This window comes from Schistocerca serialis, chromosome 7 (assembly GCF_023864345.2).
Source record: "Schistocerca serialis cubense isolate TAMUIC-IGC-003099 chromosome 7, iqSchSeri2.2, whole genome shotgun sequence".
Lineage (NCBI taxonomy): Eukaryota > Metazoa > Arthropoda > Insecta > Orthoptera > Acrididae > Schistocerca > Schistocerca serialis.
In genome coordinates, this window is record NC_064644.1 from 275789012 (window position 1) to 275807200 (window position 18189).

At 40.0% G+C, this 18189-nt stretch overlaps 1 protein-coding gene across 2 annotated transcripts in view; it reads left to right on the top strand.

Annotated features, from left to right (window-relative positions):
* Nucleotides 1-11533, top strand: part of LOC126412118 (tRNA-uridine aminocarboxypropyltransferase 2) — a 50263-nt gene extending 38730 nt beyond the window's left edge. For both annotated transcript variants that reach the window (XM_050081555.1, XM_050081556.1), the window contains exon 4: nt 9702-11533. In XM_050081555.1, coding sequence (XP_049937512.1) covers nt 9702-10004 — 303 coding nt within the window. In that variant the 3' untranslated portion in view covers nt 10005-11533. The remainder of the gene's footprint in view (nt 1-9701) is intronic.
* Nucleotides 11534-18189: the final 6656 nt, after the last annotated feature.

Consider the following 18189-nt stretch of genomic DNA (forward strand, 5'->3'; position numbering starts at 1 on the left):
GCCAGTTTTATTTATTTATTTGTACAATATTCGTTACATTCATGTGTTTACAAGTCTGTCTTTCTGGATCCAAACTTTTAATGAACGTAATTTCACTTCCTGCTTTCATTAAAGTGACAAATTCTCTGCATGAAATTCTCTTAAGCTGATACGTTGACACACCTGCACTAGCTACTGTGCCCTGGCACTGCAGCTCAGCTGAGTAGATGAGGGGCTGTTCCGGTTGGAGAGCATCAGAGTTGAAAGCAGGCAGAATGAGGCTTTGGCGAGCTTTGTATAATGCGGGTAGGGATGCTTGTATGTGGCACACAGTAGTGGTTATTAAAATGTTACCTCCATTTTGATACGTACCATCCATTCACCCATTCAGCCTGGCCTTCATGGATTGTATGTCAGCAATGATGAGGAGTTCCATGTTCAGTATGCTGAAGGTCTTACTAAGGCTTTTACAGACAGTCATTACCCTCCAGGCATAGTTCACGAACAGATTTCTCATGTTGTATCCACACATGCCTCAAATTGTCACAATGATCCCATGAACCAGCTGGAAAGGATCACTCAGTATCACCCCAGGCTGGAACAGCTTAACCACATTTTTTGCCTGGGGTGCGAATACTTACTATCATGCCTGGAAATGAGAAATATCCTACTCACAATCCTTCCCACCTCTCCTGAAGAGCTCTGCCACCCAAGGTACACAATACCCTGGTCCATTTTTATGCCACACCCACTCCCAATCTTTTACCACCTGGGCCGTGTTCCTATGGAAGATTCAGGTGCAAGACCTGTCCTGTGCACCCACCTAGCACAACCTGTTCAAGCCCCATCAAATGCCAATCCTGTCCTTTTTTTGTGGACATGACCATCAACCTGTTGTCCACTTGAATCAATGGCTGCCAAGAAACTGTGGCCAAGAGCAGTGTTGGCCACCCAGTGGTACTCCGAATGTGTCTACGCATAAGTAGAAGGACTGGTGGCATGCGTAAACACGTTCAGAGCACACAGAGACAGGTACGAAGGCACGCGCTTTAACACGTCCAGAGCAGTGAAAGGGCTGCTTCACAACCTGTGCCATCAGAATTCTACTAGTTTCACTCAACTACATAAATGGGAAATACCCTTGCAACACATTCCACGACCCATTGTACCCTTAACATCAATATTTGCTAGCCTCCATCTCACACATGCTTCCACCCTTGCCCCCCCCCCCCCCCCCCCCACCTAACCACTTTACTAATTCTGCTCTCATATTCTCCTCTCACCTCCATTTCCCCCTGCACACCTCCTTGACATTGTGTGCCACACACAACTCTCCCTTCCTGTACCAGACCAAACTCACCAGGGCCTTGTTTCTTTACTGTACACTGTACACTTGCCACCTTTTCTTCCCAGCTATTAGCCTGTTCCTCCCAACATTCCTCCCCCCACCTCCTTCCTCCTCTCACCCATGCCATCCAATACAATCTATCCCCTCCCCTCACAATATGTGTGTCCTGGTAGTTCAGGGAAGACATCATCCAAAAGCTTTGCAATGTTTGCAGTTTTGATTGTGAGTCAACCAACTGCTCAACACGTAAATTATACAATGAGCACATGTAGCCTTGTCCCTTATCATAATAGTATGAAATTGGTGACAGTTTAATTACACTTCTGTACTAGTTCAAGGTGGTGACATCAAGATGGTGGTTTATTTTGGACACAACAGCATTTTGTAAATACTTCTCCGATGAACGGCAGTAGTAAGCTTACCTAAAAGTTGAGTGCTATTTATACACCTATCTACCACTCGGTGTCTCAATTCTTAAGTTGTAGCATTAATCCTGGACGCAAGACACTGATTACAAAAGGCCCCATTACGCCATGTTATCGCACCTCACAGGTAGCAGCAAAGATATTATAGCCCCTTTTAACTTCAGCTAGGTATCGTTACATTTTCCTTCTTCCTGTAGAAGCCATTTTAATCTACCTCTTGAAAGTTGGGTAAGAACATACATGGCAAAGCTTTCATTACGTTGACCACACTTGCTGTGTGGGAAAGACCTTGAAGTGGATGGTCAGCTGCCGCTCTGACCTTATTTTAGGATCCAGACAGATCCTTGTTTGCTTTCAGTTTGGAAGCAGGGGATATTGAACTTGCATTGACAGTCTGACCTTCCTGGGGGCAGTTATTAAACAGTCTCTCCTGCACCTACAAGTATTTTTTTTTATCTTGAGAAGTCTTTGCTATTACTCTGAGGCATATCATTCTCAGATTGCTCCATGGACGGGGTTTCTGGGAAATCTGAACCTTTATTCCTAAGGTCCCTCCCTTTTCCCACATTACTTTTCAATAAAGATTTGACAGTATCTTGGGCCATAGTTTCTAACAAGGGTGTGATATCCCTTAAGGCACTGTTTCAACTTTGTGGCAGCATATGCAGTTGCTATTACAGTATTACATTCACTGTTAGTGACAATGTGCATGCTCCCTATTCGTGGTTGACATCTCAGTTTTTAGCTCATCTTCTGTCATTGCAAGTAGCTGGTGCCAGCTACATCTGACAATTAGTAGGTTGGAGGAATTGGCAGATAAAATAGGTTTTAGATATTTGACTCTGAAATCTGTGTGTGTCCTTTTTAACTGTCCACACACTTTTTTTAAATTTGCCTGAATTGAGAATGAAGGACAGCTTTTAAAATTATAATAGGTGAGGTTTAAGGACTTTACTTTTGATTTAAAACTTTTTTGGCTGACAATTGGAACTGGTGAATCTGTGTAACACCTTCAGAGCTAATGGATCCAGCAGGAAACCACTAACAAAATCATGTCCACAAAGAGTTGGAACTATGTAGTATTAACCACTCATCAGCAACATGGATAAAATTCTTCACCAAGTGTGCATTAAACTGATGTATCAGAGCAACAACAAAATTACATACTTGCTGAGGACCTCCAAAGATGCTGTCAATGCATTACACACCTTGGAATTTAGTGGGGTAACTGTCAGTGCAAAGTAACATACATCAGAAAGATTGGATGAGCTATCAGAATACAAAAGAGCACGAGAGTCACACGTATGGGTAGGACAACGATATCATAAATCTTCAGTGGCAGAACACCAAAATGAATGTGTTGAATAAAAGGTTTGAGGAAACAAACTTTCTAGCTAGGCAGCCACTCACTTTCAAAAGGAAGATGCAAGAACCTATCATAGTGATCAAGCAGCCCACCAATATGGACTGCAATAATGACTTGGCTTTCAGCAATAGTTAGTGTACAAACATAGTGCACTTGCAAGGCTATCCCATTATGTGCAGCCACAAACACTTCTGCAGAAGATACACAACGTACTGTTCCATCCTTGTAGTGACCAACACTGCAGGAACAGCACCACATCAGAAAATCGGCTCTTTTATGATTCATCCACATGGGCCCAAAAGTTCTACCTTTAGTTACGAATAATGAAGCACAACAGTTTCCTTCTTCTCCATTCCATACATGATGACAAATTTGATTCATGCTCCTATTCAGGGGTTAAGGTTCAGTAACGTAGTTGATCTATTGGGGTTAAAGTTGCGTGGATTCAATAGCACTACATAGCCAGTGACGGCCACATGCAGTATAGTGGCTGAAGTGTTGGTAGATCATTTTCCAGTTCGACACAGTCTACAACGCAGCAAAAGTTATGTAAATCATTTCCTACTGTGGATAGGTTATTAAGAGAGATTTTACTTCTCATGACTGCAACTTTTTCCATCCTTGTTCATCTTAAATTGTGGTTTATTAGTAGCTAAACTAAAGTAAGAAAATTATGCTGGCTTTTTTTTTATTTTTATTGCCTATGACTGACAACATTTGCTTTGAAGACAAAGATATGCTTTTGTGATTCAACATTTCTGTTTTTGTTCCCCAATTGAATTTATAATTATGTTTTGGTCGCAAGATGTTTTACAAATGTGCGGAAACCTCTTGCTGGTTCCCAGTAGTACAGAGGGTGATTCAAAAGGTTGTGCACAAATTGAAGGAGCTGATAGAAGAATCAAAATAGATCCACTTTGGAATATGTTGGTCTTGGAAGTAATCCTGAACCAGAGCAAGCTTTGGAATGTCAGAACCAACAAGGCCAATCAGTTTTCAAATGCCTCAAGTTCAACAGAGATAAGGTGCTGTTTACTCACCAAGTTTTACAATGAGAGGCAGAAATATTACTTGGCCCGAATCATTTAGAGTCCAACAAGAGAGCATTGCACATGCCCAAGCTCAGAACTGCCAGTGCTCACAACTCTAGCAGTCTGTGGAGCGTCAGCTAGGCATGTACATCGTCAAATAGAAGCAGTATAATAGTTAGGATACAGTAGATGTTGAGATTCATTGCAGTTTAACTCATCGTATTATTTCTTTTGTAAATGATTATTTGAGCACATAGAAATGGTTGAAACAGAAGAACTCCACGTCGGTAGAATTTCTACGACGATGAGTGTTTCACATCTGTTTCAATGGCCTAGTGGATAGGCTGATGATTTGCAAATGTAAAGGACGAGCGTTCGAATCTAGCTGGAGTCAGTTGTCATTTTTTTAAATTTAGACTTGAGCAGGTAATATTTTAAACCTTAATTTGCTACAAATTGTGCAGTTGTAGACTTTTCTAGGTTCCACATTGTGTCAAAAGATTCCATTTTATAGTAGTCTAACCTTTAAATAAACAGACAAATGCTCATAGTAAAAAATATTGAAAATCGATATATGTATTTGTCATTACTTCGACCGCCACCTGGTCTTTCTATCGTTTTCAGCTAAGAGAAACATATCTGTTGATTGGCATATTTTTCTAAGTCCTTATGCGTGGTCTACATGAGCGAGCTCGTGTGCCTTCCAGTCTGTTGTTTGCAGTTTAATATTCGTTCTTCAATTACAGTAGGCCTATTCGACCGTTACGCTAAAAAGAAGGTAGTGCGTCCGCTTACTGTACTGGTAGCTGCAATATGTGTTGGATTGAGTCTCACCACAGCCTTTCTTTTTTTATCTTTTCACAAATGTTTCATGCTTTATTTACTTTTTGTATTAAATTGTATATTCTGTTTTTCACTTTTTTCACTATTCTCTTCAATAAATAATTAATTATGGCTTTTGAATTTGAAGCCGGCCGGTGTGGCTGTGCGGTTAAAGGCGCTTCAGTCTGGAACCGCGTGACCGCTACGGTCGCAGGTTCGAATCCTGCCTCGGGCATGGATGTGTGTGGTGTCCTTAGGTTAGTTAGGTTTAATTAGTTCTAAGTTCTAGGCGACTGATGACCTTAGAAGTTAAGTCGCATAGTGCTCAGAGCCATTTGAACCATTTTTTTGAATTTGATGTCTAGAAGTAATCTTCCATGGAAGGTAATATTTATCTGATGTCCCATAACAATAAAAATAATCATCCTTGCCTTGGATACATTCTAAAGTTCCTGTACCGATCTAAGACATCCAACGTTTCACACTTACGCGTCCACTTCTAGCATGTGTGGCCACGAATCCCATGTTGTATTATTGCCCATCTGTGCAGTAAACAAGAGCAGGACCTCTGCTTGTAGATTCAATTGTGCACTAGTCGGAATAGATGACTTTCCTCCACTCGACATCTTCCCACAAACTCGGGTGTCATTGTGTCCACAGCTTGTTAGTTAGACAATGGTTCTTCGATAGGAGTATGACGGGACCTGATTCCATGGCTCTTTAATCTTCTAAGAGCAGTTGTTGACGAGCCCGGGAAATCTGAAGTTCTCCTTACTGGATGTGTGACAAGGAGCATTCTGGGGCTGCCCTGACCAATTATTCATTTTAACTTTATATAGAGACTTGGGGTCTTCTAGGTGTTGGACATTTCACTACCTCACCATTATCTATAAATCCTCTAATCTACACCCTTGCAGTAGAAGCATCAATGCCATAACAACATAGGGCCTCAGATGCACTAACTCCATTTTCAAAGAGAGCAATTATTCGCTTGCGAACATTCACATCAGCCATTTTTAAGCAGGCTTCTGATATATGCCAATCATTTGTGTTTCTCTTAGCTGAAAACAATAGAGATCCTGGGTGACAGTTAAAGTATTTACAAATAAATACATCCATTTTCAATATTTTTACTATGACCATGTGTCTGTCTGTTTCAAGATTAGACTGTTATAAAATGGAATCTTTTGAAGGAATGTGGAACCTAGAAAAGCTTACAACTGCACAGTTTGTGGTATTAGAACACTTACCCTTTATGTTTGGAAACTGTCAGCCGATCCACTCAGCCATTGATACAGATGTGAAACACTTGTAATCATAGTAAATATACCAATGTGGAGTTCTTATACTTCAACAGTTTCTATGTGCTCGAATAATGATTTTCAGAAGAAATCATATTACAAGTTAAATTGCAATGAATCTAGACACATACTGTATCCTAACTATTATATTGATTCTATTTGATGATGGTAAACACCAAGCTGAAGCTCCACAGACCACTAGAGTTGTGAACACTGGCACTTCTGAAATTGGGCATGCACAATGTTCGGCTCTAAACTACTTGGGTTGGTGTTCAAAATGGTGACCACCACATTAAATATACACGAAACATTTGTGCATAGAAAATTCTGGTGCACCCATCCAAGTACACCAGGCATTGCCTTAACTGCACCAGAGGCTGTAAGTTCCTGGCAATAAGTATTGCTTTATCTGGAACTGGTGTAACATATCCAAGCCTTCTGATATGGCAAACAAAAAAGGAAAGATTAAGCTGTGACAGGTCAGGGGAGCGAAGTGGCCATGCAACTGTGCCTCCCGAGCTGATTCAATGTCTGAGAACTGTGCAGGTCCTCAATGTAGTTTCATAGACATCTGACAACACATTATAAGTGATACATCCTCTGACAGTTGATGACCTTATGGCGCATAGGCATTGACTGTCACTGACAGCTTCCACTGGCTCAGACTAATGTCTAAGACCATAAGGTTCCATCCCAAAGTTGTTTATTTCAATTCCTCTATAGTGACCATGATGAGTGACCATTATTGCCGATAGTGAGGTTAGCTATGATATGTGGATATCTGCAATTTATCATCCTTGATATGGTTGCAGTGATGTTCCAGAAGGTATTGTAATTATGTTATGGCAGCAGCTTACTTGTTAAATAATCTCTTTATTTCATAACAAGTACAATGGTGGAGACAGTGCTGGAGAGGTGGCCAACACCCTCCATGACAGTGGCTGGCCTCAGCTGACAAAGCATACTGGTGTCAGCAGCAGCCTGTCTTATGGGCAGATGATGGTGTGTTCAGTCAGGCAGTGGTGGTGGCTGATAGAATGGTGTGATCAGCACAGTAGCAGAGTTGCTGATGCAGGATGGTGGGTGACAGTTGGCAGTGGACAGCAAAGGCAGTCACGGCAACTGGCCAGTTTACATCTCTTGGTGAGAAAAACATGGGCAGTGAAGTCAAATCGTGACCCCTGACATGGAAAATGCCAGAGGTGTGTGCTCTTACATGGTGATGAATTGCAACTGTGTTTGCATGCTCAGTTGGTGACAGCTAGGCAGCTATATAACCCAGGCTTGAACTACAGTCCATCAGGAAGATGACCAGCAGCAGGTGAGAATCACGGAGCGGGTGACCTATCTGCAGACAAGTCCCATGTCAGCAGCATCCAGACTCGGCACTGGCTGTAGCGTGCTGCTAGTGAAGACACTGCATATTGCCTGTCTGAATTAGGCAGTGTATATGCAATCCTGGCTAGCTAGTGTTCGTGGAACAACAGCACCAGGCTTCTTAAGTTATAACAGGTTGGAGATGCTGGGTGTAACTGTTGGGCAGTGATGACATATTTTGTCCCAGATTTTCCATCGTGTCAATGCCTCCAGGAGCCTTGTTGGTGCCATAATGTGTCATAACATCTTTTTTAAGAAGTCCCAGACAGCTATTTTGGCAATGTCAGCCTACAAAATGCATGTTCTTGTGCCAGGACAGGTAGTTATTGGGGTGTCTTGTGACGCCCGCCTTATGAAGTCGTTTTGCTCGATTTGTCATTAGAGCCATTTGCTTTTCTGGTTGGAACCATGACCCGACAACTCGTTATCAGTTCCTTAATTTTATGCAACTATTTGAATTGCCCTGTATAATGAATGTTTTCATTGTACTGGCACTGCATTGGGAACCATTAACACCCATGAAAATTTCATTAACAGCTTTTTTCTAAAAATACATTTGATATTCCATTTACCACAATGTTTGTATCATGTAGAAACAAAACAAATGTGGCGTATAGAAATGTTAAGGTTGAAATGTCATTACTGTACACAAGGGTCATAAGATGGGAGCTTATGAGACACTTTATGTAATTAGTTCATATTTGCATGAAGACTTAATAGTGAAGTGTAGGACACCATAATATTGTATATTACTGAAAAGGAAACAGTGATTTACAGTCAGATGCCTTTGCTTAACAGAGTGCACCTGTAATGTTTAATGGGTTAAATACATTATCTCTGTGTGTAAATAACCTTCTAGGCATCAGAACAATTTAGAAATCCAAATTGTTAGTTTGCAACTAAATATTAAGCAAATTAATATTGTTTTAAACTGTGATGCATGTAGTGTTGTATACCTCTTTGTTAATTTTTGTCGTGCATTATAGTGTGAGATATTTTGGGCCTATTTGAAGATGTTGGCTTTCATCAGATGAAGAGCATAGCTTATCTGAGCAGAGTTCTACTTGATAATCTCAGAGATGCAACTCTTGTGCCAAATGCTATTTGATTGGCATTTATAAACTACGAGGCCAAAATCTTTTTCTGAATATGTTGCTACATTAGGATTTTTCTCGTTTTAATTGTTGGAGTTGGGCTTCTTTCTCTGCAGTTTTTGTCTGCTGCAACTACATTAATAACCATATTATTTTATTGTAAATATTGATTTGACCTTATGCATATATCATATTACATTATGAATCTACCACTAATGATACCTTAGACAGAAATTGGAAAGAAGATAATACAATCTGTGACCGTGCCTTACAAATACAAGACTTAAGTTACAGAGCAGTGAATATAAATAAAAGTTAATTTCTTTTTTTTTTTTTAATTCCAGTCAGTGGGGGAAAAAATTTCACACTGTCAGTATCCACAGCAACACCATTCACATTGAGTTTCCTGGCACTGTGGTCTGACTTGGCCTGCTCTGTATTATTACACATATTTGATGATGCCAAGCTTACTTTGTTTATGTCTTATGACAATGCCTCTTTGACTTTGTCAGGATACTATAAGGCTGCTTCTGTTTCATTCAGATCTGAAGGTGACCATTATGGACTGAATGAAATTGACTGTTTGTGATGCTTGACTGGAATCAAATAAAGGAGTTCTGTATTTTCCGAATCACAGTATTTATTTCTTACTGTGTTGTGATTTGTGAAAATAAATATTGTGCGTGAGATATTAAAAAAAAGGAGAATATATTGGTTGAGACAAGGGAAAAATTATTCAAGTGCGTTGAATGTTGGAGTGTAGAAAACTTATGTTTACAGAGGAGTTCTTAAACCATGCGATTCTTCTGACCTGCTCTCTGTAAGAAAAGATAAAGGAAAAGGAAGCAGTATTATGAATGTAGTTTGCATAAAACTTGCTTTTTATGGCATGTTCACCTCATGTTATTTAGGTGGAGAATGCTTGACAGTATTTTATTCGTCTGTGTTTGTTTAACAGGTGAAATTGGTCCATGGATTAATTAGTGAGTATGTAATCAGGAGCCAACCAACAGATGGATGTCTGTCTACACTCGAAGCTGCTGCCCAAGCACTGTCACACTTAGAGGACCGTGCAGATGTGACAGATGTATTATTACGACCAATGCATGCACTGTGCAACTTTCAGTTAGATTATGGTGCAGTTACACACAGCAGCACGGAAGCAAGAGTACGTAATGGAACATATCCACGGCAGATAGGCAAACGTCTCAGTCGACTTTTGGCAGCTAATTCTGAAATTGATGACACCAGCTGTACCTGACAGCTAGAAGGTGGTTAAGTATTTAGGGAGAAATTACTTGCTTTTTTGCTTGGCCATTCATCATTTCTCCTCTAATGTGAAGGCTAATGAAGTCCATAGCAGACAAGAAAAGAGTGGTCTGCAAATTAGGTGCAGTGCGGTGCTCCAGAGACACTTTATGTATCTTGAGACAGATGAAGGTGATGGGAAAAGTAACACCGAGAATGTTATTGTATTAGTGATGGCTGATCTGCTATTTGAACTCACTTTATTCCTCCAAATAACACCAAACCTCAGTCTGTTGCAATTTGCTCTGTCACCGGGAGTCTTGATCCATTCTCATTAAGATAAATATCTGGAAGCTCTTCCTTGATGATCATATGCTCTAACCTGAGCGTTTGTCTCTGTGTATACTGGGGCATTACTATATTTGTTCTGTTTATGATAACATAAAGTTTTCCCATTCACATCTTGGTCAGTAGTGAATTTTCACAAATATTTCCAGACAAATGAAGCCAACTTAAAAATCTCCCAAAGCAGGTTTGTGTTACTGTTACCAGTTCACCCAGTCAGAGAATATACTGTCATAAGATGGAACAATATGACATGATATTGAGAGTAAAATAGATAGTTATGCAACAGATTAAGCATTTCTCTTTGAGTTACTGCCCTGCCCTTTATGTTATAGTCATTTCAGTTTGTGTAGCAGATGTTCTTGCATGCATAATTAAAGTGGCTGGCAAGAGAGAGAATATACAATTTGATTTTGGCTTTTTAAGTTTTGCCATATTGCTTGTGGACAGACAGCATATTATATGAAACAGTGTAACTGCTGTACGTTCATTTAAATAGTGTTTTGAAACAATTTTAATTGTGAATTCTGTTACTTGTAGCTTCATGGTTGCTGCAATATAATTAATTTTCATTTTGATTTCTTAAAAAATGTACATTTTGTTTAACATAGTGTAAAACACTAGTTTGGATGGTATCTCACGTGCAATATGTTTGCTACCTTAAATTATGTATTGTGTACTGTGCCTTTTCTGGTGTCTTTTCAGAATTAGTTTCAACACGCAGAAAATTGTGGACTGACTTTGTAATTCTATTTTTGCCATAGTTGGTATTTACAATAATATAACTAAATATGTTTAAAGTTAACATTGAGCCAGACTGAGATAATGGCACAGTTTCTGCTTATGAAGATGTATTTTAAACACTATGTTGGAAATACAAGGTTGTAATGTATTTGGTAATAGGATTTTTATGAAATGCTCTTTGTTTTTAGTGCCACTTGGATCAAAAGAAATGCATTTTATGTCTTTTGCAGCTATGCTTGGAAAGGTTAATTTTGTTGTAAAATCATATATCCTTTAAGGATGTTGTTTATGTCAGAAGCTTTAGCTGAGGTACTAACTGGTTGTGCTTTAGTATGTTACACACCAGGAATATGCTAAAAGAAGATCCTGCAAAATCAGTCGTGCAATAATTTTTACAGTGTTTTCATCAGAAACTAACTGATAATGTTGCTAAATAAATATTGTGATACTTTACATTTTTGTTGTGGTCATGTGAATCATTTGATCCAGCACAAGAATTTGTTAAAGTGGCAGTTAAAAAGTGTTTAACTATGGACAATCAAGAACAGCAAATGCGTAAATGAGTCTAATTTTGCAAGATTCTGTTTTCCCATATAAGGCAGTAGAAACAGTTGTAAAGAGTCACCCAATAGAACTTCCCACATTTTAAAGTCGAGTATAACAAAAAGTATTGCAAACTTGTTTACTAAAGAAATTTAAAAGGTATTGAAACAGCTTGGAAACTAAGTACCATGTTTTGAGTTGAATTACCCTATGCTAATTGGTAACATAAATACTCACTGATTTTGGATACGTATATGTAGAAATATATTTTGGCCATGAGCCAGAAGTTGGCATGGACCTCGTATCATGAGTACAGGTTACACTTGTTTATTTCTTATTTATAGGAAACACATAACAAAGAAAACATAAAAGTGTTTACTAAAGGATTTTCGGTAAGGGCCATAATGGAAAGACTTATGACATCTAAATTTACTTTTACATTTTCTATCAAAAATTGTCCCATAGCGAAATTGTTAATCTGTATACAGATATTACTGTCCACAATACAATATTATGAAGAGACCATTTAATGCAAATAACCATGGACAACCATGTAGGAATTTCCATATTCTAGCACAGCTAAAACAGGAGAGAGAGATTACATGAACTTGCTATGCGGCGCAGAGAGAAAAAAAATTAGGTGAGTGTCGAAAATAGTTGAAATTGGGCAGTGATGAAAACTGAATCTGTATCTCCACTTGTGGCCTATTAGTTACTGTCTTTGGACATTGCTAGTTACAGTTCATTCATATCAGTGTTCTGGGCAGAGCGGATACTACATAGTATGTGGCAATGACTCAATTCACCTGAGATGGTATGGGAAGCTATTAATGTTATAGTGCAGATTATGGTATTAGAGCTGAGGCAAGAGTTAAATATAAAGAAAAGAAAACCAAAGTGGGATATGTAAATGGATTTAACGCAGGAGTAAAATGGGAACAGCAAACACACTTATAGAAGAACACCTGAAGAGGAAAATACTGTCTTCAATGGCATATTGATCAACAATAAGCTTGCAAATATCATGATGTTATTACCACAATCAAGTCCAAATCTGAAATCAGGGCTGTCAACGTAGTGTAACATTTAGCACTGAAAGCACGTGTATTACAGACACCAGTATACAGAGAAAACAGAACTGCCTCCTGGACAGAGTACTGCTGTTTTTACAAAACATAGTATACTCCAGAATATGCTGTTTGAGAACCTCCTAGAAACGACAAATACTAATAACAATATTTGTTGGTGGTCGGACTTTACTTAGTGGCCCACAGCAGGCCAGTCAGTGTCACTAGCTGCTACTCCACAGTGCATATAGTGCAGCTTCTGGCATTGTTCTTCCTTTGGGAGAAAGAGTGACCTTCTGTTCCTAAGGCAGCATCCTTCATCAAAATCTTGTCAGTAGTCCTCTGTATGGCAGTGCTCGAGGATACTCGCAGTCGGGTCGTGTTGTTACATATTGTTAACAACTGTGATGAGCATCTAAGGTAGTCTCTCCCATTAAAGCTTTGCTATCACTGAACAGGCCTTTTGTTTTCATAGACCTGCTCTTCAGTACCATAGTAGGGTTCCATAAGGAAAACATGAGCTTTTACATACATCTTCCCAAATTACACGGAATAGCAGTGAATAATTTTGTACAAAGACAGGAAAGAATCTGTTTCTGTTAATACTATAAATTACATGTTTTATCATTGCAACAATGTATTTCATTAATATGCATATATTACTTTATTAACTTAAAGGAAAATTATCCTATCATTTACAGGTGAACAGAGCAATTAGTTTTATTGAATGAAAGGCCTAGATTCAATTAATAAAATTTTGTACAAGTAAAATTTTACTTTTGTATATCATCATAATTACAGTTCTGTTAACTAACACCAATTAGCATGTTTGATTCTGACTGAAAAATCATTGTGTCATATTTCTGTTAGGATAATGAACAATTTCTGACTTAAAAAAAAAAACATAAAAATAGCTGTCTCTCTCCGACTTGAAATTTCAGAACTTTAATCATTAATTATTCCATAGTTACAATAGCAATTTTATTCCTACCATGCTCCTGTAGTTTGTATTGTGTGTAAATCATGATGATACATTAGTTTTTAATCCGTCAGATTTCCTTCATTCTATAATCTGGTGAGGCCCAACATCAACAATGTGAAAGCATCAGTTTAAATTGGTGTAAATTGCTAATATATTTGCCCTCGTCGGGAGAATGGAGATGAGATTGGAATAGGATCCCAAAAGAGGTTGTGGTATTACAGTTTCAATGTGTAATGCATTTGCAAGCAGAATAAGTGGTAGCACATTTGCTTGTTCTATATGGCGGTACAAGGTGGGAAGGAAATTAAGTTAATTGTAAGTAAACAATGAATTTAAATCTATGAAATATGGCACAAAGATGGAGGTTTGAATTTTTGCTGTAAGAAAAATGGGGATATTATACTGTCTCAATTGTTAGATCTGCCAGGGGCACAATCAATATTTTAAGTAGATAGGAAATTAATTGCATCACAGACTGTAGTATTCTATTGTTACTAAATTCTTTCTCTCAAAATTATTTTTATTAGTTAGTTCCAGTACCATTGAATTCATGATTATATATAACGACAACCAACAATTAAGTACAATAATTTATTTAATGTAACTTAATACAGATACCTACTGATCATCAGCCAATAAGAAGAACAGTGACAAAATGAGGCTTGAAAGTGGTCCGTACATTAATTTTAAAATTTCATATAGTCAGTGAGCAGAATAAAAACATGACAGAGTTTTTGAATTTCCTGTGTACCTAGCACTTCGGGAATTTTACATGACTGCTAACAGATATGTGACATATTACGACATCCTTAGTGATAACAGACTCTGTTTCTGTAAAGTCAGTTTTCGTTACATCCAAATGAGTGCTGCGTATGGATGTAAACTTTTTTTTTCTTTTTTACATGACGACATCACTGTCATTGTGCTACTCAAGAGATTGGATTTTCTATTTCACCCTGCATTAGTTTCTTATTTTACCCCACCACTTGGTCTATTTTTTGGGGAAGCCAAGCTAAAACTGTGAAAAGAGCTTTCAGATTCACGAGACATTTAATCAGTTTACACAAAATAGCTTCATTACATGCATTTGCCCAGTAAAGTTGAATATAAATGAGTGAAAGTTTCTTTTAGCTAATGTATGCTATTTATTTGCGTAAAGGTTTTTTGACACAGTGATTTACATGTTCTATAAGTTTGAGAAGCTTTTATAGAAAATAAGTTTGTCTGCGGTTTACATTGTGTTCGTTTTTTGTTCTACAGCTCTTCACTGGAGAAATATTAATCGAGATATGGTTGTTTATACATAATTTTAGTAAAATATTTTTGGTTTTGTAGTTTGTTTTTATCAACTTGGATGTTTACAAAAATGATTTTTAGGTAATTTCTTGGTTTAAAAATGTGATGGCTTCGAAATTGGATGACCTCTGTCGAAACTGGATGACCTCTGTGGTCGTGGATGGAGCAGCATTTTGTTGCATTAGGAAAGGCTGTATGGGGTAATATATCTTACGACCCTCGGTATGATAGAAACTACGGCATCTGACCCAAGGCGTGAACAATTACCTACGATGGGTGCACTCCCCTCTGAGGGGGAGCCCCCCAGTTGGAAGGACTGTGCCATCGGAGACGCGGGCAATCGTAGGGGATTTTGTCGCAATGACTTAATTGTCGTCTTCAAAGTCAACGTTCACTAAAGGTAAACAGAATTCCTTGTGGTTTCACATACTGAAGACGGTAAATCAGTTTTATTCAGAAAGGTGTTGATGTTGCCGGCCCTGGGAAATCCTGCCCTCATTTACACATTGGATCTTTGCTTTTGGAGACTGCTTCTGATTCTCAAGTACAACTGCTTGCAGCTTCGCTCCCCCACAGCTATCCTGTTAATGTCGAGGCCCATCAAATGCTGAATTCTTCATATGTTACTTACATTAGGCTGCTTGATGATCTAACTGACACAGAAATCCAAACTCACCTGTCTGATCAGGAAACCATTGCAGTCCATTGGGTGTGAAAAAAGGTAGGTGCATCCTTAGCACCCACACAGACTTTTTCCTGACATTTGATAGAGTAGTCCTTCCCTCCAAGGTCAAAGCTAGCTATGAAGTTATCACAGACAGGCCATTCATTCTGAACTCAGTGCGATGCTACCAGTGTTGTCACTACAACCACACATAAATGCCCTGTTGACACCTGGCCAAATGTGTAACCTGTGGTAGGGATGGTGACAAGGGCGATTGTCCACCTCCTCCTCCGCTCTGTATCAATTGCAGCGGCTAACATGCAGCCTCCTCCCGAGTGTGTCCCATGTATCTAGTGAGCGGGCCGTCCAGGAGATTTGGGTGAAGGAAAGGAGGTCCTACACTGTTGTTGGCTAATCAGAAACCCTACATTCTGCCATCCAGCACTTACAGTAATGTTCTTATATCTCTCACTCCACGAAGGACATGGCCATGCAGGTGCGTGACCTCAAATTCAGTACCACAGTTGTAAAATTGCCCAGTGTCACAGCAACATCCCTGTCTCCTCCTCCAACTGTGCAACAAGCCACCAAACTTTCACTTCACAGAGTGAAGTCACCTGCCGCATAACTGACAGGCTGGAAAGAACGGAGGGAATATTCCCTTGAAGACTTCCTACATCCCTCCAGCCAACAAATAACTAAGTCCTCTGCTGCTCCAAGAAATAAAATAAAGGTGAACGGTCTTCTCCTTCACCAACTCTGAGATCTTCTTCAATGGTGTTGCGACATTATACACTCACCCGGCTAACCTCCATGTTACTGGTGTGCACCGCCAACCGTTTCTCTGCTCTGGACTCTGCAGACTGACTGGTAGATTGCCGATGCCTCTGTAGGTCTCGTGGAGCAGGATCCTCCTGTCTCTGCACCCTGTAGCAGAGTCTTTGGAGGTTGGCACTTGGCAGCTGCCGAGGTGACAGCCCCTCATTTTTTCCCTCCTCCCCTTTCATCATCATGACTCTCCTCCAATGGAACATTTGAAACCTTAGATCCAACAAGGAGGAGTTACGGCTGCTCTTGGAATCGCAACATCCTCTTGTTCTCTGCCTCCAGGGAACAAAATTGCATCCTCATGACCGCTTTGACCTGTTGCATTTCTTTCCAGTTCTCCATCTCATGGGGGAGTAATTCTGCTCATGACGTTCGTGGTCGAACCATCTCCCTGACTACCCGGCTTCAAGCTGTTGCAGTCTGCATTTTCCTTCCTCACTTCACCTTTTCCTTTTGTACCTTTGACATCCCTCCATCATTCAGTGTCACCAGTACAGACTTCCTACAGCTTACTGGGCAACTCCCTCACCCTTCTTTGCTGCTCGGTGACTTTGATGCACACTATCCCCCTGGGATTATCCTAGAACCAGTCAAGAGAGGTACCCTCTTGGCTGACCTCAATCAGCTCAACCTCATCTACCTTAACACTGGAGCAACCACATTCCTTTCAGCCTCCACGCACACCTATTCCCATTTGGACCTCTCCTTCTGCACTGCCCAGCTTGCCTGTCATCTCGAGTGGCCTGTTCTCTCTGACACGTACTCAGACTACCATTTTCTGTGCGCTCTCCATTTGGTGATTCCTATCCCACCTACTTGCGCACCCAAATGGTTGCTTTCTAAGTTCAACTGGAGGCTTTACTCCTCCCTGGCGACATTCGACAAACATCATTTCCCCAGTTGTGACGACCAGGTAGAATACTGTACGAACATGATCCTTACCGCTGCGGAATGCTCCATTCCCCGCACTTCATCTTTGCCACACTGTGTCCTGGTCCCTTGGTAGACAAGAGACATGCCGCCATGCTGTTCATGTGTGGAGATGTGCTCTCCACATTTTTAACCATCATCATACGATTGCAATTGTCATTGTAAACAGTTGCATGCACAGTGTTGTCACTGTCTTCTGAATAGCAACCTCCGATGGCTCTCTGGAACCAAGACCATTCCCCAGACCATAGCAGATGATGTCACAGTGGACCTTATTGCCATCTCCAATACCTTGCACCGCTATTTTGTGGAGATTACGAGCTCCATCCACTAACACCCTGCCTTGCTCCATTGGAAACGAGTGGAGGAGGCTTGGGTGACACCCTTCTATTCTCAGAATTGTGAATGCTACAATGCCAATTTTACTATGAGGGAGCTATATCATGCCCTCACTACATCCCTATCCTCTGCCCCAGGAGGTTCACATTCAGTTGTTGAACCAACTTTTTCTTGTGGGCAAGCACCTTCTCCTTCCTCCATACAATTACATCTGGGCAGAGGTCATGTTTCCCAGATGCCAGCATGAGGCCACTGTCATACCCTGATAAGGACAAACACTTTCCTTCTGTCTAACACCCTATTTCTGTCACCAGCCGTGATTGCAAGGTGATGGAACGTATGATTCATGCCCGACTGGTATGGTGGCTCGAGTTGTGCAATTTACCGATCACTGTTGATTTCAAGTGCGCCATTCTGCAGTTTACCATCTTGTCACTTTGTCCACCCATGTCATCAGTGA